Below are 22433 nucleotides of genomic sequence, written 5' to 3' on the forward strand. Positions count from 1 at the left end.
TCATAAATAAACTGAATTAAATTGAATTATGTCGCAGTTATGTGGGAGTATGCAAGTTTTTTTTTCTCACTTTTCCTTTTTATGAGGGTCCTATACCTTAAATATTATGACCTCTTGCAGTAAATGACCTGGAGAAATATATAGGGGCATGTATCTGTGTCTGCTGCACAGCAGACTGCCCATTAATGAAAAAGCCCCCACCCTCTCCTCTTTTTCATAATCTACATTTGTTATGCGGGCTAATCAGCGCTGGCTGGAGGCTGTGTGGGAAATGTGATTAGTGTGTGAGCTCTAATTAAGTCTGTGAAGCCTCACACGCACTGGGGGACAAGCTCGGGGAGCAGTGTGCTTAGATGACGGAGGGCTGTGCGTGCACACACGTGCACGTGCGCTGGATCAAACGCAGCGCGTGCACGGCAGATCAACTGTAAAGGAAGAATTACGCAACAAGAAAAAGAGTTGATCCATCTGTATCCCTACAGCGCACACACACACTTGCCAGCTCACTGCGGTGCTCCGGTCGTCCCGGCGTACGCGCGCGCGCGCATGGATGCTGATGGATGCAGCCCGCGCGCCCCCAGCGGTGATGCGGCGCTCGTGCGCCGCCGTTAAAAAGCGGCGGGGCGGCGCGCGGGGACCACAGTGAGGGGTGCGTTTGAGCGCGAGACACTGAAAAGTTCCAGCCGGATTTGAGTTGCAGCAGCATCACTATGGCAAACACGGCGCAGCAGCCTCCTCACCTCCACCTGGCCGAGGTCACCGCATCCCAGTTCCTGGACATCTGGAAGCACTTCGACGTGGACGGTAAGACTTTTGACTCCTCAAAGTTGACTCAGAATTCTTGTTTTAATGCCTTAAAGTCCCCGGAGAAAAACAAAAATATTGTGATAATATTAAAATAATTTATAGTATTTCTAAGCATTTTTAACCATTTTTACACATCATACTTTAGAAGCTGCTTTCTAATAAATCAAATTAAAATATTATAAATTCAAAATTATATTTATTTTGATGTCTGACCAAAACATAATATTTTTTGTTCCTCTTCTGCAGAAATTGCACAAAGTTTTATTTTGAAAGAATCTAACGTTAATTAAGATTTTTGCCAACATTGCAGTCTTATTTGTGGAATATTTTGACTATTTTTAATGCACTTTTATCTAAAGAAAAAAGGGATGACATATTTTATTAATAATCTTGAAGAGAACTCGTAAATGCAAAATAAATAATAAAAATTACATCTTAAAAGAGGTGAACTGAAGCGCAAGGTTTTTGCGCGCGCATGCGCTCTTAAAGGTACACGGAGTTCTTAATGTGAACCTGTCCAGTGTCAGATATTCACTTCATTTTTGCCGAAATTGAGATTATGATGTTTGTTTGGTGATCTGATTGGAATTGATGTTTTTTTTTGGGTGGATTAAAATTTTTTTATTTTTTTTTTCCGGCAAAAAGTTATTTTAGTGGATAAAGTGGTGCAGCTGATAAGAATAGAAGCCTTTATATCTTTAAATCTCATTTGAACTCCTTGTCAGCTTCAATGCTGATTCAAAGAAATCAGCATGGTGACATCTCTATTTAATACTTTTTTTAAATTTAGATTTAAAAAAAATGGAAAACTTTTTAAACGTCTTCTGTGTTCTTTTATTTTTCAGTTTTCTGATTCGTTATGCTTAAATGAGAATTAAAATGGTACCAAAAATGTAAAAATGTGGCATATACCTTTATAAATGTGCCGAATACATGGAGTCTGAGCGAGTTTTGCTTTATTAAAGCACACCCTCTCCGAGCTTCTCCATCATCAAGTCTCACACAAAGTTCTCAGATCTGTTGTTGCACTGATTTAACCGTGCGGTAAGAACGTCTGGACGTTGCAGCCACCAGGCAGGTGCTTCAGGACTGTTTTACATAGTCTCTTTGCAAAACAAATGCCGCCAGAGAGCACCCACAGATTTGGATAAGGTGTTGATTTGTACTCTCATTACCGGGAATGTCTCTGGGCTCAGTGGAGAGAAAGGAGAGCTAATTTGTTTGTTCAGATCGAGTAAACATCTCTGAGTTGCAGATAAAAATACACAGGAGACGATGAAACCGCATATTCCCTTGTTGGCCCAGGATCAAGTCTCATTTGGATTGCGTTTCCATGCAGCTCCTGTGTTCTGCTCCCCTCTCATCTTTCGCTGCTGTCTCTCTCAGGCCTTTTCATTTCAACCCCTTCAAAGCAGCCAAAGAAACACCAGCATTTCCTCTCGCTAATTATAGAGAATTTGCTGTCAATTAGTTCTCACTGACCTGTATACGGTGAAAAAAAAATCTACCTTCTGACCTGATCCAGCTGTGAGCTCAGCATGAGGAGCTGCACTCGCCTCTGGAAGGCAAATGCAAGGTTTTAAATGTGCACTTAGTGAGTAAAACTTGGAGAGTTTGGATGTGCTGGGGTTGAGTTTTAGCTTCACAACCCAAAAAGGGCTTCACGGGAGTCTCCTGAGACTGCAGACAAGATTCAAGTTTGACCGAAAGTGGTTTTTTAACATTTTATCTCCAGGACAGAAGTGCTTCTGCAGGAAGGCCTCAATTTAGGATATCAAACTGGTAGAAACTCAACAAATTTAATAATTAAACAAATTTAATACACTTTTTTTCCAAGAGTACTGAAATTAAACAGATAAAATCCTTTTAGATTGTTTTTTTATTTTTTTATTTTTTTTATTTACAGCAATAATGAATCATGCAAACTGGGATAAAAAGGAGAAATGTAAGCAGCAAGCAATGCCGACATACATCTAACCTGCTGCCTGAATGACGAATGCTTCATGTTATGTTTGTACAACAATGACAGTGAATTCAACTTCAGATGGTCTGTTTTAGTTTATTTAAGATTTGGTCTGTTTTAATCACAATTTTTTGCATTTCATATGAAAATATTTGTGATTTAGATTTAGTCTATAACAAAGCAAACTTTTTATATATTTTTTTCTGCTGCATCAACGCTATTGGTTTTGTTTTTTCCATGATATTTAACAATTGATCAACTGCTTTGGCTTTGACTTAAGTCTAATGAGGTTTTTGCTGGTTTCTAAAGTTGACAAATTAAGTTTTTCATGTATTAAGAATGTTTTTGATCCTTTTTAAAGATGAAATTAAAGATCAAACTGACTGTAGATATCAAGAAAGAGTTCAGAAAGGTGTAAAAGTCAAATTTTGACTCTATCAACTCCATTCATTTAATTTTTAATCCCTTTTTAGGCCCTTTTGAGTCATATGGTAGTACCAATTTTAATTCTTGTGAACTTTTATTCAAAGAGGTGGGTCTCCAGTTTAGGGAACTGTTTTAGTTTTGTTCTGGTATAGAATAATAAATGGGATAAAAGGATGCACATGCTCCACGGGTTTATAAATTCTGTGCAGAATGTTTCCATTGTCCCTTTTTTTCATCCACCATGTAGTTCATCACATCTCACTCAGTTTAATTACCCAGCAGGCCCGTTTCCTGGCAGAATGGCAAATGTCAATAAGACCCACAGGAGAAAGGCTTCGATTGAAACGAGGCGATTCGATGTCCCACTTATTAAAACAACATCGCTTTTGGTTCATACATTTTCTGAGAAATGCTGATGTGGGTCCATTTACACATTTCTATAGACAGAACCAAGATGTTTGCCTGATAGAGAAAAGGAGTGGAGTGGAAAGTGGAGGAGGGAGGAGGGGAAAAGGATGGCATAATAATCTTTGTTGGAGTTTAATGAGGCAGCTCTGCCTTCCAGGGTTTTATTGAAGCAGCTCGTCGCATCGTTTGGAGCCATCTGTCCAGCCACTCAGCGTGGTTCTTGAAAGAATACTGGCACAGCCTGCACGCTACCTGGGTGAAGTGAGCACACTCATTTGTCCCCTGAATGGGTGCTGTCAGGGCCGCACAACACCAGGAATAAGATTAAAACAAGAATTTAAAAAAGAAATCTGCTTTTCTCTCCCTACAAGATGAACTTACAATCAAAGAGTTTTTATTTCCCAAAATACTTCCCTGATCTTAGATCGAGCATCTAAAATGAATCATATTTTAAACAAGAAAGTTTTGAAGGTGTGATCTGATGTCATATCACACAGCTGTGGTCTCATCATCCCTCAGGTAATGGCTACATCGAGGGAAAAGAGCTGGAGAACTTCTTCAGGGAGCTGGAGATTGCCCGGAGAGGAGCAGGAGTGGTACGTTATGAAGGAGCAATAATCCACAGATCCACCCTCAACAACTGAGGGGTTATTTGTTCTCACACGTGATGGTTTTTTCAGGATCCCTCAAACCCACAATTCAGAGAAAAGATGAGGGAGTTCATGCAGAAGTTTGACAAGAACAGAGATGGACGGATTGAGATGTCAGAGGTAGGTCTGTCTTTAGTGCATTCCTTTAAAAGGGAGGGGGTGCAATTTAGAAAGCATCCTTTTTTTTCAAAACATACTTTAAAAGATGCCATTTTAATGCAGTTCACCAGATTTATCATCAAAAGAGTTTAGAAAAAAGCAGAAAAGAGACAGCTCTCTTTACCCAGGAAACTGAATTTTGTTCTATCCAAGTTTGGGAATGGATCCATATTACCCCAAAAATGACCCACATTTGCATGTTTTGGGCTCAAATAACTTTACTGCCAACAGATGTAATTAGTTTTTTATAGACTCTTTGAAAAAAATATTCTTCTAAAGTGGTTTGACAGCAGAAAAAGTTTAAAAAGAGGGTCATCCAAACTTAAATCTTTAAGTTGAAGATGTTTTGCTGAGATATTAAAAACTTTTCTATGGGGGACTTCAAAGTTAATGTGGATGTTTGTGTATTAAGTGAGTTGAAAAGGTTGTAAATAGTTTTAAATATGGTTTTCACACTTGCAACTGCTTGTTGTAAAGAAATCGAAAAAGATTTTTCTTGTTTGATTTGAATAAATGAGGAATATTCTCATAGATAATAAAATTCCAGTTAAAGAAAATTTAAGTAAATGCTTGCTAATCCAAATACAGTCACGTAATCTTGTGAGAATCCACATGCCACACATACTAATCCAGTCTCTAGAATAAAAAAAATAAAGCTTAGCTAATCAATAATATTAATGAGAAACATAATCTTCTCCATTCAGCATGTAACATCATCACACGAAGAAGCACCTGCATTCATTTTACCTCGAAGGCTCATTGTGGTGCAATTGTAGGATTTACTTTGACATTTTGTAGATTATTGCCAAAAAAATGTTTTCTATCTTCGTGCCATCATCTCAGATCCAAACAAGAAATTGTGGCAAGAACTGACAGAATCTTCTCCTTAACATCAAAAATCAGACTCTTGCATACTCTTGTCTTTAATAATCTTGTTAATCATGGACGCTCAATAAGAACACCCAGAAAGAAGTTGAGGCACTTGAATAGAGATGCTACAGAATAATCCTGAACATCTCATTCAAGAACCACGACAGCCTGCTACAGTTAGAATTGTAAAGAAAATAAAAATGATCTGCATAGACACGAGACAAGATCAAACAGATTATAGCTAAAAACTCGATTCATTGTTAACCAGTATTTAGTAATAGTAAGCCTTCAGCCTTTAGAAAGTTAATTAAAAATCTGAGTTTAGATATGATCAAGAGAATACTTGATCAACTTATCGAGCTTTGCAGCTTCACCAGTGATGATGGGTGAAAAAAATATTTATTTTTGACAAAAAGTGAACACATTTCCTCACCAAACACCCCACAAATATTCAAAGCAGTTACTCCCATTAACATACATGTATATACGTGACCCCCAAACCTGCACCACAAAGTGATGAAAAACATCACAGTTTGCAACATTTTCAATTTTAGTGCACAAAATTAAATAACAGAATCAGTGTGTCAATGTATTATTTGTGTTATTCTGTTTGAATAAAGATAAAAGATATGAGAAAGGCTTTCTAGGGTGTCAAAGTTTAATTTATTGGTATTTAAACACTTCTATGTCATTTATCATATAATTAAATATTCTTTAAGGCGTGTCTTCAAATGAATACTCCTTTTTGTAACCTACCCTTGTAGGGTTTTAGCTCCTTTCTGCTCTAAAAGCACATCAATAACATTGTCTTGTTCTCACCTCTTCTATTCTTCTGCAGCTGGCTCAGATTCTACCAACTGAGGAGAACTTCTTGCTCTGCTTCAGACAGTTTGTCAGCTCCAGTGCCGAGTTCATGGCGGTAAGTGTTTTGTGGTCATTTTGTTAGCGCACGGCACTTTTGGACTTTTTGTACAGGAGCTTCTTGTTCTTTTGAAGCTGTCACCATGCAGAGATTCTTGGGCTTAAACACACGGTACATTATGGACCAGAGTCAGCCGAGTGTCGACAGCTTGCATGTTTTCGCTGCTACCTACCTGCTAATTTTGTGGATTAATTCCCTCTGGAAGGTAGAAGGTGTACCAATTAGTGACTTGAAGCGGAGTAGTCTGGAATTAACAGACGAGGCTGCCGCCTCTATTTGCACATGGCTGCACATGTCTGCTGCTGACACTCCAAAAGAGTTGAGTCTCACTTTAAAGCTGTACATCAGGTGACCACAGCATGAACAGAGGCTGGATAATTGGCTAAGAATGGAGAAGGCAAATATTTGATGGATAACTGAAGGAAAGACGTGTTCTAGTAATGAAATGCGAGATGAAATGTAAATCTAATCTAAATATAAATTGAATGAATAGTTTGCAGAGATTGGATGATTGGATGATGAGAAGAGCTGACTCAGAGCAGCTCAGAAGGAAGCCACTGTTGCAGGTCAAAGTTGCCTTTTTTTTAACCTCTACTCTATGAAATAGTATTTATGGTTAGATTATTTAAAGTCTTTATAGAAGTCTTTCAAACATCATGTAGACATTATGGGTCGGCTAATTTAAATGGGCTTTAACTAAACAGGAAGTTCCTGACCTTTTTTTGATGATTCTCCCATGTTGGGTCATTATATCACTAGATGGGAACAAAAACTGTTCATCATGTGACTGACTTGATTTGTCTGCTTTATATTAGTCCAAATCCGATTGGACCGACTGCTTTCTCCAGTATTAGGAGGAGATGCCAGTTGACTGTGCCAATGAGTTAACCCAAGCAGCAGAAAACAAACGGCACAAGAAATTCCACAGGAATAGAAGTTATAATTATAATTTCTACATAATAAAACTTAAAAATCACATATTACTTCATAAATGCAATTGTAGCTGGAAACTTAAGTTATTTTTATTAAATTTGTTTCAGAAATGTTAAAAAAATACAATACAACCAATAGGATACAAACTTATAAATAATAATAAGCAAAACATGTTTGAAAGGGAACAAGCTGCCCCTTAAAAAAACTTAATTATACTATCAAGATGTCTATGAACATCATATAATATAAAAATAATTTAACAATTATAATCATCCATATTCAATAGTAGTAATAATGACAATAACATTTATAGAAGAATATAAATATGATTACAAACTCCCATTGTAATCTTTGATTGGTATCATTAATATCTTCATAATAATCTTTATACATGCTAGTACTTATCATTATATCCTGATTTCTTGTATTCAGTCAATACAATTTGCTTGTAATTGGTTTAAAACATCAGAATAACTATAGACTTTTCCCAATTTTTGTGATTTTTTTTTTTTTATTACACAGAAAACCATATAAGATATTAATTAGCAACCAAACAAAGGTCTATCCAATTATCTTAGAAGCCATCTCAAGAACATATTTTTAATGACACAAGTGGACAGTGAGGACACTTTAAACTTACTAAATGCCACAATTAGTTTTCAGAATGTCACAGAAAAGGAGAAAGCCTCCTTGTATCTGTCACTGCACTGGGCCGAGGTGGACTTTTAAGAAACCTTTTACACGAAAATGTCCGAAGTTTGAGTGCTGCTGTGGAGTTTGAATAATAAATGAGGGGAACAGGAAGGGTTTCTGAGGCGGCAGGAGAAAGAGGAAATCATTTATCCCACCAAATACCTCCAGATGATACAGTAAGAGAAAATGTCAGATTTCCTGTTAGATCCGCTGCACCGAAGAATGAAGGCAATTAGAAAGCAATTACAAGTCTGCCGTGTCATATTGAGGTGGGAAAATGAAGCAGGAGGGCATGTCGCGGGGAGGGATGACGAAGAGGGGAAAGTGGGAGCAGTTAGTGCGTGAATGAAACACCAATAAGGAGTTTAGGGGCTGGAGTTTGAGGACATAAAACAGAGGCGGGAGATTAATCAGTCTTTGCTGAAAGGTGCAGGGGGAGTGCTAAGAGAGGTTTTAAAGGGTTGGAATGAGAAAGCAGAACCTTCTATTTTCAGAGTCATATATAATGGATTGCGCCGCTGTAGCTCCTCTCTGAGAGCCCAGAGGAGGAGCAGAGGAGGAGAAAGGGGAAGGCCATCCATCTTTGATAAGAAGGCCTTCTTTGGACAGGAACAGCAGATTAAAACATTCATTAACATGACTCTCGTTTTCTTTAATCCTCTGTGTTATATTCTGCTACAAATATGGATGTTGAAAACAGAAAAAAATCATATCTAACTGCAGAGAATTGATTTAAAATAAGAAAAAAGGAGAGATTTTTTTTGAGTTTCTGGTCCTCAGTTCTGATTTTGATGTTTTCTCTAAAACTTTCAGGCATGGCGGCGCTATGATACAGACCGCAGCGGCTACATTGAAGCAAATGAGCTGAAGGTAAACAAGCAAAGTGAAAAATCCGCCTCTAGAAAAATGTCTTGAGATGTTTTCGCACAGAGATTATGAAAACTTTACATTTGTTCATCTGTTTTCCGTTATCATGCTTATTTTTTTTTGGTCTTTTTCTCTTTTCCCCCCAAATCCCGTCCAACATTCACAAGCAGAGAACAAACACTAAACTGTAATCCCTGTAAGCTTTGGTTTGACCCTTCAGAAAGTGTATCCCTCATGAATTCATTTGTATTTTGTGTGTGTTTCTGTTACTTCTTTCTGTTTTTTCGTTTGCAACAATAAAACAAGACAAAGAGAATGACAAAAACAATTACTCACATGTTTTTGTGTCGGGATCAGAGATGATCCTTACTGATGTGTCGGTAAAACAGTGACATTTGGGATTTTGTCTGAGACTGAGGTCAAATCATGTAATGATAAATTACGTAGAAAAAGTGCTCAACTAAAAAGTAGAGCACATTTAGAAAACATATTACTAAAAAATTGTATTGTATTGTGTATACTACTTCCCCAGGACACTAAGCAGCAAAAAATATATAATTTTTGAACAGATTTTTTTTTTCTTGGTTGGGTTGTTGAAGGGTTAAAAAAAGGTTAAGAAAAGCCAATCAATAGTTAATATTCCAAATATTGCAGATCATTATAATCTAGTCTAGATCAGTCCAGTAAGGTTAGACTATCTACATATTACAATAAGATCTTATTCAATAAACCTAATGCTTTCTCACTTTGTACCTCTTCTGTTAGAGTCAATACCTCGTAATACTGACTACAATCAAGCCATTTCATTATTTTTTGTGTTATTTGTTGGGCTTTTGTTTATTTATTTATATTTATTTTTGGTGTTTGTTTCTTTATTATTTAACTGAGAGAAATCAAAAGCAAACTTTAGTGAACTTTAAAGACCCACGCCAATAAAAATGTGTTTTTAGTGTTTTGAACCTGTTTTTGCAGCCCTTTTTGTCATGACGGAAGACATATATAGAGAAAGTTAACTCTAAAATGATATTTCTTGATTTAAGTCATGGTGAATCAGGAGCAGATGAAAATATGATTTTTGAAAAAGAGGACCTGGTTGTAGACAGCTGAAAATCATTGGCCAGAAGCAGAAATTACACAAGATTTCTGAGTTTTAGCCACTTTTATTTAAACTTTTTAATGTGAATAAACATTTTATAGTTCAGAAATTAACTCAAAATGTGTCAAAAGAGGGTCAAATTTCAAAAAGAATAACAAAAGTGTTCAGACCAGTATTTGTCCGCAGTTAACATCAACCCTTTGCATGATCAACGTGAACCAGCTTGTGCTGGAATGTTAAACTTTATTTTAGTAATATGTTGCATATTGGTGAAAAGCTGCTTTAAAGTGTTGTTTACCATCACAAAACTGCTTTTCTCTGCAGATCAACTAATTCCTGTTGAGTGTGTAAGGAGTTACTGTATGTCAAAGAGCATTGTAGCTTTTGACAGAGATACCTCAGGGGTTCAAGGTTCTAAATTTAAAATGCAAAAAAACCTAAATGTTAGTATCACTGGTTATTTTAACCTTTTTTGACCAAAAACAAGTATTTTTTTTGCTGAAATGTGCAGAGCGGGAGGGTGGAGATGGGGATGTGAGGGGTTCTGGCTAATGATTTCTTGTCTGCATCAGGTCTCTCTTTGAAGCTGTGGGTGATGCTACGGCAAGCCAACAGCTTTCTGATTTGCTCCATTCTGATGCATCCGCTTATAGACGAATAGTTTTCCTTGTCCAAGTTGGCATCTGGCTTAAAACTGTACGGCTAGATAGCTCCAATACTGTTCACCACTTCTGTTGCACCAATAATGTTAGGTTGAGGGTGTGAGTGTGTAAACAGATGGATGATGGGAAGGGGGCAGGTTCTACTACTACTCTGCAGAAACAATGTCCTTGATTTTGGCTAAAAAAAATGGCATAATCATATTTAAAAAACTATTGGGAACGCTTTTACATAGGATCTAAAGTCGATTGGAGTGGGTCTTTAAGATGGAATGTTGATGAAATGTACACCCATTGGAGGATGCACTGATGCAGAATCATCCTGGTCAGGCAGTGATGCTGACCCCATTTTACAGATGTTTTCCCCACAGACCCACATGCAGATGTTCCTGCAGTAACTGCTGTGCACAAACCAGCTAAGAGGCCTTTGAGACTGAAAACCCCTCAGTGAGGCGGCTGTTGCTCAGCAAGCAGAGCAGTTGTGACTCAATCTGACAGTCAGTTATCATCCAAGTTTTTTCTTTTTTTATTGTCCAAAACATACAGAACAATGATGTAGGACAGGTAGAACATTGAGAATGCCAGGGGATGACATATACATTACAAAACAAACATTACAAAGCATACATTACAAAACAATAACTTAATTTGAATATATTTAAAGACAAACAAGTTTCATAAATACGTATTGCTTTTCTGTTTAACCACTGCATTCTACTGACTAAATTTGAAAACATTATTACCAAATGTGAAGGGGTGGGTTTCTGGGAATTGTAGTTTTTAGTCATTTAAATTATTTAGCAAATGAACCATGAAACCTTCCCATTCATGATTAAAATCATTGTCTAATTAAAACATTTTAACTGAAAGATATTTTTTTTTCCTCTGGCAATGTCAAGAGGATATAATATTCTCTCTATTGTCCTAAGGCAAATCTAAAACAGACTAACTTTTTCTGAATGTTATATATCCTTTATAACCTGAATTCACAGCTACAAAGTCAACATTATCTTAATGTTTCCAATACAAAACTAGCTTGGAAACAGTTTAATTTACAAACAATTTTTTTCTATCTTTTTTCGAACTACAAAAAATATATTTCCCAATTTTCTGCATAATGCATTTTAAAAGATAAAGGAAAATAAAACAGAAATAGCATTTGTCAATTCAGGAAATCTCTCTGTAATCTTTATTTTTTATATAAACAGTTGATATAATTGTCTATGTCACTTTGATTAAATTCCCTTTGATTGACACCATTATGTTATTTTTTTCTCATTTCCATTCTATTCATGATGAGACATTTTATTTCAAATAATGTGACATGGTTTGCAAAGAAAACAAATAATTTAATCTAATTTAGATTCAGAATTTGAATTGCAATATCCCTTTAAATCTATTCAGCTCTTTTCTCTTTGGCTTGTCCTTATACGTCATCCATACAGATAAGTACATTATTACTGTCAGCAAAGAACATCTATTCTTAATTGAAAAGAGAGATAAGTAATATCTCGGGGCACAGAGAAAACAAACAAAAACATTCACAACAAAGCAGAAAAATCCAATTATCTGAGATTGTTGTAACCCTTTTCAGTCTGCCTCAGGCCAAACGGTTATAAGAATATTGTGAAATCTGTTTGTGTGTTTAGGCAGAAGATTCAGGAAGATAAAAACAAAACTGTTTTATGAAATGAACCGAATGCAATAACCAAAAGTAAAGCGCTGATTTTTGAACTCTTCAAACTAAAACCGGAGGATAAGAAAGCAAGAAAAATGAATATAAATATGAACAAATTCACACTGAGGAGACCATAGTTTCAGTTTGATGGTTTCAAGCGGAAAACAGGTGTAAACATTTTACATAAGTTTAGCTTAAACTAGAGAATGAAACAATAGTTAAACATGTTTCGAATAAAAATGATTAAAAAAAAAAAACATTCAGACATTAATGATTCTTTCTGTAAATCTCTACTGTTGAAACAGTAAAAAAAAATCTTTATAAGAATCAGACTCAGTAAGAACAACCCCCTAGCTTAACTGTCTGGGAACAAAGATGACAGAAACAAGAAACACAAAAACATTGGAACATTTATTACAAGAAAAACAGCTTAAAAGAGTGAAGGTCCTTCAGTTGTAAGGGATGCTTCAGCAGAAGAATTCATTAGGGTCTTATTGTAGAAGGTCATCATGACATTACATTAGCTTTTTTCACCTAAAAGTTTTTTTTCTTCTTTTTTCAAATGGATTTTTTTCTGCTCCTGATTTAAAGTGGTTTAAATAAGAAATACTAAGAAATGCCATTTTAAGCTTAATTTTCTTAATATTTGTCCGTCATCTTCAGAAAAATCCCACAAGAACATGTTATAAACAACAAAAACTATTTTTATATGAGTCGACGTCTAAAATCAATCCTTCAGAAGTCATACTTTATTTCAAAGTAACTCATAACTTTTAGACCACATTTACCTGCACAAAATCTGACTAAAATGAACTGAAGTCCAAAGAGGAGGTTAAGACAAGAATGTTTACTACTGTTTGGTCTCATATTGTTTAATGGTGCACCATTTAAGAATGTGACAAAGTGTCGTCTTATTCCTGGTTTCCTTGTTAAGATTTTAAACAGAAATGCTTTGGTGCGTTCTCCATACTGGAGCAAACAGAACAATAGATTGTCCTGCAAACATGTATTTCTGCAAATTGAGCTGGGGGAGCTAAGTGGTTCCTCTGCAGAGAATTCCCTATTGAGCTCCCAAGTTTTTTTTTTTTTTCATTTATTTACACCACTTGGAAACATTGTGTGAAATACTATGAAAGAAGGCGTTCACGCTGGGGAGTCGACATTTGTGCCGATTGGGCGATTCTGCCTGTCTGGGGATTCGGATTTCTTCCAGCCGACCAGGTGCAGATGAGTTACCAGGTGTGGCTTTCTGGAAGCCTTGGAAAAAAACAGATGATATCCCCGTCTCCAGACTTGTGTCTCACCGCATAACTGTGAGCAGATGAGGAAAATATTGATGCAGGCAGATGATGTAAAGCTCCTTCACTATACAGGACTGTAATCTGCTCTGTAGGGAGAATAATATTTTACATAATAGAAAAAGAACATCATATAACCCACAGATTATCTTTCATTTAAGTTCATTTTTAACAGTTTCATTTTTTATTTTTTATTTTTTTGTTGATGAACCGAAGACATAAAAATTGAGCCAGCTGCAGGAGCTTCAAGCATGTTGTAGCCTCTGCAGGAAAATATATATTTTAAACATAAAATGAAATTGATTACAAGTTGGATCCACTTGTTTTTGTCCACCCTTGTTTGCTTCTGTCTGCAGGGCTTCCTGTCAGACCTGCTGGAGAAAGCCAACAGACACTATGATGAACAGAAGCTGCACGAGTACACACAGACCATTGTAAGACTTCACCCACACAACTCTTTTGACCTGAAGTTTGGGTCCAAAAAGGCAAATGTCTCAGAAAGTTTTCTTGTGCTCATGTTAGGTCAACTGTGGGTTTAGATAAATCTATCCAAGATACCATGACTGATTCAAAGTTTGCTGAAAAGTCAGCAGAAACAGAAAAGTCTTAAAGAAAGCTGCATGACTAATGACCATCTGCTCTGCTGGATCTCCGACTTCTGCTGCCATGATGGTGGCGGCTGGGTGGCCATGTCCCATCATGCCTTGCAGGCTGTCTGACCAGTCCAGATGATAAAAACATCTGCTTTCTCCTGGAACCCCGGAGCAGAGCTGACCTGATTCTCTGAAGCTTAAAGACGGACCCATAGTTTCTATGTGGTTATTACAAGGAATCAAGTCAACCTGACTGAATTCAACTCTTGACTATTGAGGAACTAGCATGTCAGGGCTTGTAAAGAGGTGGCTGTAATAAGTGCAAATACAAAAAAGCATAAATTATGGAATATGCAATTTTCTCTCTCAGACAAATATAAAGTTAATAATAGAAATCTTACTTTGTTTGGTTTTGGAAATGAGCTTTGCCATTTGCATCCAAAAGTTGAAACATCTTCATTATGAACGGTTTCTGTGCATATGCAAAACGTACAAGCTTTAACAGCATCCAAAACTATAGTTAAAAAAGGAGGATTTTCTTTTTATTGTGCTAAATTTGCATGCAAATCTCACAGAATGTCCTGTGAACAAAGTGGACTAAGGGTGTATTCAGACTGGACACATTTAGTTTGCTTAAAGTGAACCAGAGTTTATTCCCTGAATAATCTGGAACAAAGTTTCAGTCTGAATAAGCAAACTGCTCCAGGACCAAGAACCGCTCTCAGACCCGTCTTTTGAAGTGGTCTTGGTTCGGTTTCAATCAGACTGAGCTTTGATTCGCTCTGAGATACTTCAGACAGATCCGCTTTCAGAGCGGAATAACTAGACCACAATGGAGTGCTGGCCAATGACTTGAGAGCTCTTTAGTCACATGGTTTTGTTTACAAGCTTTAGTCCGCAACGGAAATCTCCAGTAGATCCTAGTCTGCATTCAGGCTTAGGACTCATCATTTTTCCAGTCTGAATACCCTAAAACTTCACATGCTAGTCATTTTTTGCTCATTTAAAACTCCAGTTGAAAGCGTTTTAGAAATAAGTGCTGCCACTCCTGTGTAGAATTTGTAAAATCCCTTTAAATTTGGGGGGAAATATTGTTAAATCCCTAAATACTATTAAGCATTAGAAGAATTTGACTTTTGAAAATCAGGTTTTTAGATTTTACAAAAAGGGATTAAAAATCAAAAATCCCTAAGATTGTAAAACTTTTTGTTATTTTGGGTCAGTAGTGTGAACATTTTCCAGTTTTTCGAACATTCAAACAGCTTGAATGTGTCTCGGAGGCACTTCTGTGTTGAAGTTTGTTCCACAAACTAGTTTAAAACACTTGGGTGAATTAAAAGTTATTGTTGATGATGGATCCTGCACGTAAAAAGTTGAGTAAAGTAGCATTTTTGCTGACTAATCAAAAGAGTTAAGGCCTTCTGGGGTTGAGCTCTGTATGCTTGTTTATGTTTTACACTCTTAAATAAATCCTAAAAACTTGGTTATAAAGTTTTATCCTCTTTCCACAAAGGAGAACCTTTGAGTCAGTGAAACTGTGGGTGTCACATTTGTCTTCATTTATCTGCACCCTCATGCAAATACACAGAGCCTCCCCTCATTTTCTCTGCGCTCCCTCCTTGTCTGTATTCTGCCTTGTAGCTCAGGATGTTTGATCTGAATGGAGATGGAAAGTTGGGCCTCTCAGAGATGGCAAGGTAATATGTAATTTACTTGCTTCTGTTCCCTGTGTAAATGTTGAAGCACATTTTCTCCTGAACTTCATTCTCTATCAGCGAATGTGAATAATTTAACAACCTCTGCAATCACTGTCTTGCCCAGGCTTCTCCCTGTTCAGGAGAACTTCCTTCTCAAATTCCAGGTAGAACTTCTGCTGTTTCTGAAATACCCATTAAGTTATCCTTTGTTACTTGTTCTTTTGGTGGACTTACATATTTTCTTGCAGGGCGTCAAGTTGACCTCTGAGCAGTTCAATTCCATCTTCACGTACTACGATAAGGTACGGATGCAGGTTTTCTTCAGCAGTCCTCTTTTCGGTCGACTTTTGTCTAAAAAAATGAATTCGTCAAAAACTCTTTTCAACCTGAGAAACTATTTACAATAGACACATTTAAACACCAACCATCGTTTTTATGAGGTATTCTTAAAACAGAGTATTAGGGTCACCGTAAAAGAAAAATATTGAATTAATATATGAGGGTAAAGTTGTAAAAGTATGAGAAAAAACTGTGATTTTACAAGGAAAAAGCCATGCTTTTTTAAGAATAAACTTTAACACCGGAGCACTAGTGTTCATGTTCTTTGATCTACTGCCGAGCCGCTTTTTTCCTTCAGAATCTTCTGGATTGACGTTGATCGTGTTAACAGTTGAAAAGTTACAGTAAGTTAAAGATTTTGTGTTTAGGCGCCACCAGAGACGCCTCAGGTGTTAAAGGGTTGGCACAATCTATAGAATTTATTCAAATAGAAGCTGGTTTTGTTTCTAAAAGGAGTTCGCATTAACGACCCCGTGCTGTGTGTTTAGAAGCACTAATATCCAAATGACTCTTGGTTTTGCCTGGGCTGTGGTCTGCCTGGAGAGCGAGGCTTGGCGCTGATCTCCCTCTGTAAACAGCTCAAGGTGATTGAGCTGCGGTTCGGCCGATCGCCATATTTTCCACATTAGCAGTGAAATGTTGGTGTTGGATCACAGTGTTGTGATATGACACACAACAAAGGAGATGTACAGTACGTCTGCTGAATCATTTTTCTTGTTTACGATTTGTAGTGAGCGCCATGAGCTTGAGGGGGCGCCATAGAAGGGGTAGCCTTAAGGAGGCTGTTTTTCTGAGGGGAGTAAAATGTACAAAAGCATATGCGTGTTTTTTCTTAACATTTTTTTTTTCTAAAAATAAATGTAAAATTTTAGTTTTTTTAATTGATTTTAGTTAGTGCTAAAAAAAAGGCAAGTCACCAAAAAATGATTTTCACATCTGGTAGTTTTTTAGTAAAAAATCTGAATTTCCTCCTTTCTGACAGTTTAAGTGTTAACTCTGTTTAATGCTCGACAAACAGTTTTTGCAATACATTGTTAAAAAAAAAAAAAACAATGGAAATGTATGCTTTGAAAGCCAAAAAAGGCTCCTATTTTTACATTAAACCACGAAGAACCTACGACATTTTCAGGTTAGGCTGCCTCTGCTTTTATGGGATTGCAGGGCTTTTGTTCTTCAAAAAAAAAAAAAAACACAGGTGCTATTTCTCCTACTATATAAAGAATTTGGACAAAAGTTTGTCCTGCAAAATATGCACAATCAGCAGAAATTATGTTTTGTTATATGTATGTTTTTACTCCCACAGGTAGAAAACTAAGTGTTTTGAAAAGGTATTGCATAGATTTATGACAATGCAAACACTTTATTTTGACTTGTCAATACAATAGATATAATTAAAAATAGAAGAAAACGAAAAATACGGAGCAAAATACACATCTGTCACTAGATTGTAGCTTTAAAGAATATTTAAATGAACATTTAATAGGCAGTCAACTATTTACAGAAGACAGCTGAGGAGCAACAAGGAGACAAAGAAACAGAATGACTTTAGAGGTGCCAATTGGTAAAAAAAATAATTAAGGGAAATTAAATTAAAAGGAAAATGTCATTCCAGCTGCTGACAAAATGTAGGTCTCCACAGCAGCCAGAAGATCCGGATGTTAAAAAAAACAGATAAGAAAATAAACTTTTTGAGGTATGTATTGAGACTAAAAACAATTTTAAAATAATAAAAAATAGAGTAAAAATTACAGACAGATAGAAGACTGCAGGGATTACATTTTGGGTGAAATTAAAAACAATCGAAAGGAAAATAAGTTTGCAGGAGATCAAGCTTTTCAAAGTAAAACAGGAAGTCCATCATTGGATATGAGAATTTTGCAAAAAAAAAAGACTAAAATACTTAAAAAAAACAAGCAATAAAACCAACTTTGCCATAAGATAATTAATTGTATTTTGTCTTTGTCAGTTTTCCACCTCAAGAACTCATACTTGGCCCTTTAAATGTTCTTTGGTACTGAAGCTGAAGCTATAGTACTACATTATTGATTTTTAAGATCGAAAATCATCTAGATTCATTAAAAAATCCATGAAATCCCCAAGAATGGAGTCGTACAATAATTCCATGCAAATACATTTGTTTGATTGATGAAACATCAGTCACCAGTCCTAAAATAGTCACTCAAAAATAAGTTTAAAAAGTGTGAATTTGACAAAAGGAGTGAAAGTAGATTCAGTCAAGCACTGTATTAAGTGTGGGGGGGGGTTTAGGAAGGTTGCGTGCTGTTCGAGTCTCAGGCTGGACTGAAGGTTTGCACTTTCTCTGGCTTGCTGGCCTGCGGAAGAAAGGGTTGAATGTTCAATTATAAATGAGCCGCTGAAGACGCTTCATGAAAGCAGCATTAAAATCTATGTGTGTAATTAGTTTCATCATTTTGTCATGAGCTCGGCCCCTGCAGCAGAAGCACGGGCAGCTGCTGTCGCTGGTGCTGGGGGAGCGCGTGCGGGGCAGAGTTAGGCCGGTCAGCCGAGCGCTAACATGGCTCACAGTGCTGTCGCTCCTGAAACACAAGATTGGAGTTGGCATAGATGTTTCATTTAACTCTGCTTCCTCAAAACTCTTTGAAAATATAAGCAGAGTTCCCACTTTATTCTCCAGATCTGGGACACTTTTTAAAAAAACATCAAAGAGAATCTTTCAAAGTAAAAGAAAAACAAAAAAAAAAAAAATGAGGCTGGCATCTTGTGCAGCTCTGAAGTCATCTTGAGACCAAGCCCACATGAGCAGCTCGTGGTTTTACACCATGTGCCAAAAGGCAACTTTCCAGTAATTTGGCCTTATCTTCTGGCCAGAAACTCTGTAAACAGCACAGTGGGACATAACTCATTAATTTCCAAAGAGCCTTCACGTTGACTTCACAGCACCCTGCTCTCAGAGCTGTGAATGACAAGTTCGGTTTTAGATTTTCCCAACCCTTGGCTGCTGCATTCATGAATGTTGCCACAAAATTCTGAATGAATCAGAACGGGAAAAGCGATATGTTTTCGTCATCCTTTCAAAAATAAAAATATAAAATGTAAAATTATGTAAATGCGCTCATAATTTTTGCATCTATAAACAAAATTTGTGAATTTGTTAATCAAATTTGCAAGTGTAGAAAAATATTGTGTATATTGCGAAAGCAATTAGTCCTCTGGTAGAAAAGATTTGTGATTGTAGAGAAAGAGTAAACATGTCTTGCAGACATGGAAAAGCATTTTCTGTGATCCTCTAATCATAAAACTCGAGTTATAATTTTTTTTTGCAAATGCAAATTGTATATAAACATGATTTTTCCAAATGCTTATGAAAGGAAAACAAGTCTATAAAGCAGAAACACTCAATCATTTGATGTTATGGAGTCTGATTGAAGCAACATATCAGTCCACGTTTTTGTTTAACAACGAATTCGATTTAATATTCAAACCGTCATTTACTGGTTATTCCAATAATCTAACGTTTGAATATATTTGCATGAAAATGTTTTTGCAATCTTTCTGCAGGATGGAAACGGCTACATCGATGAACAGGAGCTGGAGGCTCTGCTACGAGATCTTTACCAGACAAACAAGAAGGTGAGAGCTCAGCTGTTTTATATTTGTGTTTGTTGATTTCATCTCATTTTTGTGATCCGAGACTCGAGGCTTGACTGAGACCTGCCTCTCTTAAGAATAGAAATTCAACTGGAACTTCTGATTGCAGACTCAAGACTTCACCTGGAATTGTGCATCTTGACTTGTCCCTTTCTGGCTGCCGTACAAATTAGATTTATGATCAGTCCAATGACAATCATCTTTTAAACTACTTTTAAAGTGTTTTTTTTTTTAAAATTATGATGATTATTTTTCAGTAAAAATCTAAAAACTGGTGTCGTTTTCTAGGACATAATTTCTGCAGGTTAAAAACACCAAAAACACTTTTTTTTTTTTAAATTGGAGTGGGTCTTAAAAGTTTTGTCCCCTGTAACATTTCAGACTAAAAAAATGGAATCAGATTTGAGAAAGAAGTTGTATGCTGCACAGCGGTGTATGGTCTGGCCTCGCAGCAGGAGGGCTCTGCTGGATTCTGTGTAGCTTTGCTTTTTCTCAATTCAAAGACTCTGGGTTTGTATTCTAATTTAAACTTCTGATCTGACTCAGTATTTAGCTGAGATACAATCCTGAATATGATTTAAACCAACTCCTCTGAATTAAGTAGTTTGAGATCTCTCAAAGACCCCCTCTGATGAAAATGGTGTTTTTAACATGTTCTTGAGGCATTTTTCTCATGATGGAGGACATATACATAAATAAAATTAAGCTAAAAACTGAATTTCTGGGAGTTTCTTCCTTGAAATCTATGTGTAAAATACACTGGGTGGGCCAGAAGCTCCCTGCTCCGCTCCATACTGATGCATCCACTTATAGACGACTAGATCCATGTGCGTCTTCGTTTTCCTCGTCTGAACTGGTATCTGGTTCAAAACTGTACGGTTGGGTAGCTCCAATATTGCTCGCTGATTTTTTGCACCGCAAATGTTTGGTTGAGAGTGTGAGAAGCTGTAAGCTAGCAGGAGAGAATCTAAACGGATGGGAAATGGGGGCGGGGTTGCTTGTGACAACAGTCCTGCCCACAAATCAGGTGCAAATTTCTGATGAACTCCTGCAGAAACTATCTTCAAGAAAACAACACAGGTTTTTTATTTTGACTAAATATCTTTGATATCTTTGATATGACTCGGCCTGGATTTGAACCTTCCAGTGTGAGTGTGGACACTCTACCACAAGGCCACTGAGCTGGTTAAATGTCTGACTATGTCTTCACAGCTGTGAGAGACAATTATGTATTCAGATAATATAAAAAAATGTAATATTCACTTGTTTGGGGTTTCAAAGATGCATAGAAGTATTGAGAAAGTACTAAACCAAAGGAATGACAATGAAATGTATCTGGACACGTTTTAATGAGGAATTCCACCAGTATCATAAACAGAGTCACATTTTCCAGATATTTAATGCAAGAATAATTCATCCATATCCAACTTTTCCTGACTCACCTCTTCTGGTCATTGGAGAATTTGATTTTTCCATAAGTGTGAAACATTGCTGATGGAATAATAAAAATAAAATACAATATCTGTGTAATTCAAAGAGTTTTGGAGGCTGGCTATGCAGAATAAAAGAAAAACAATCTGTAAAAACAAGTCAGACCTTTTTTTTCTTCAAGATACGGCTTACATGTTTCTTTTGTTTCCGCAGGAGATTGATGCAAAGAGCCTGATGGGCTACAAGGAGAGCATCATGAGCCTGTCCGACGGGGGGAAGCTGTACCGCGGAGAATTGGAAATCGTTCTCTGCAGAGAGCCAATCGTGTGATTTCTCCTCTCCTCCTGTGCATCTTTGTTTTCTCTGCTTGCCTTGCTCTCTTATCCTGAGACCACACCCACTTCCAGCTGAGTGGCGACATATACCAGGTGCATGTGCCGGACACGCCCCACCCCATTTATCCCTCCCTTAAAAAAAATCCTCCTCCCAAAATGGCAAATGATGAGTCAGCACGACCTCCAACTCTAACCATCTCTACCTTTCACACTCAGAAGATCCCTCCCCTTTAGCCACGTTCTGAATCTGACCCTCCTCGATGCTGTGACTGACTCCCAACTCCTGAACAAAACCTCAGAAACGTCCACAGAAATGACAGACCCCCCACACCGCTGACCCGGCCTCCTCGCCCCCCTTTGTTCCTTGGCTCTATGACTGCAACTGTAATCTGTGATTGAACTGATATTTATTTTTTCACATTTTCTTCTCTTAACTCCATTGCATTCAAATAAAATTGTTGTGTAACATGTCCATAAAATGGTTTTCATTTCCGGTTGTTGTTTTTGGCTGATACTGTCAACTGAAAAAAAAGAATAAAATAAAATATCTAAGACAAATAATGTTTAATATTGTTCAGCTGTGATCTGTTTGAGGAGCAAATCTATATTTTAGTTCAAATGTGTTTACTGCCACATTTAATTAAACCCACTGGCGTTAAAGGATAACATGTAATTACAAAAGTGGAGAAAACCTGCAGACATAAAACCTTCTGTCCCTTTTGGTGACTTTAACACAAAGAGCTGCAACCTTTAGCGCTCTTTAAATTTAAATGTGCTGCCTAGCTAAAAGTGATGACTCAGGCACTGGAGGCGGATGTTTTCCTGCAGTTGAAATGAACTTACGGTTTATTGCTGCTTCCATGCTGGAAGGCCTTAGAGCAGTTTTTTAATTGAACCAAAAAGGATATTAAAATAATCTCTTCCCTTCACTTTGCTGATACTAAACTAAGTTAGCTTGATATAGTTGAATCCAATTACA

General features: G+C 36.9%; 1 protein-coding gene across 1 annotated transcript; it reads left to right on the forward strand.

Annotated features, from left to right (window-relative positions):
* The first annotated feature begins 212 nt into the window (after positions 1–212).
* On the forward strand, positions 213–22022 carry calb2a (calbindin 2a). The gene is made up of 11 exons (XM_024282572.2): positions 213–804; positions 4124–4200; positions 4285–4374; positions 6122–6202; positions 8645–8701; positions 13786–13863; positions 15664–15719; positions 15844–15883; positions 15968–16021; positions 19599–19670; positions 21333–22022. The coding sequence occupies exons 1-11, from the start codon at positions 711–713 to the stop codon at positions 21447–21449; spliced, it is 816 nt and encodes a 271-aa protein (XP_024138340.1). The 5' UTR covers positions 213–710; the 3' UTR covers positions 21450–22022.
* Positions 22023–22433: the final 411 nt, after the last annotated feature.

The sequence above is a fragment of the Oryzias melastigma genome, linkage group LG6, assembly GCF_002922805.2.
Source record: "Oryzias melastigma strain HK-1 linkage group LG6, ASM292280v2, whole genome shotgun sequence".
NCBI lineage: Eukaryota > Metazoa > Chordata > Actinopteri > Beloniformes > Adrianichthyidae > Oryzias > Oryzias melastigma.

What these genes read in the sequence shown, in the direction of transcription:
- calb2a (XM_024282572.2), top strand. Translation starts at nt 711, where the DNA reads ATGGCAAACACGGCGCAGCAGCCTCCTCACCTCCACCTGGCCGAGGTC. An exon ending in GAAGCACTTCGACGTGGACG is followed by an intron (nt 805 to 4,123) that starts GTAAGACTTTTG and finishes ATCATCCCTCAG; the next exon opens with GTAATGGCTACATCGAGGGA. An exon ending in CCAGTGCCGAGTTCATGGCG is followed by an intron (nt 6,203 to 8,644) that starts GTAAGTGTTTTG and finishes TAAAACTTTCAG; the next exon opens with GCATGGCGGCGCTATGATAC.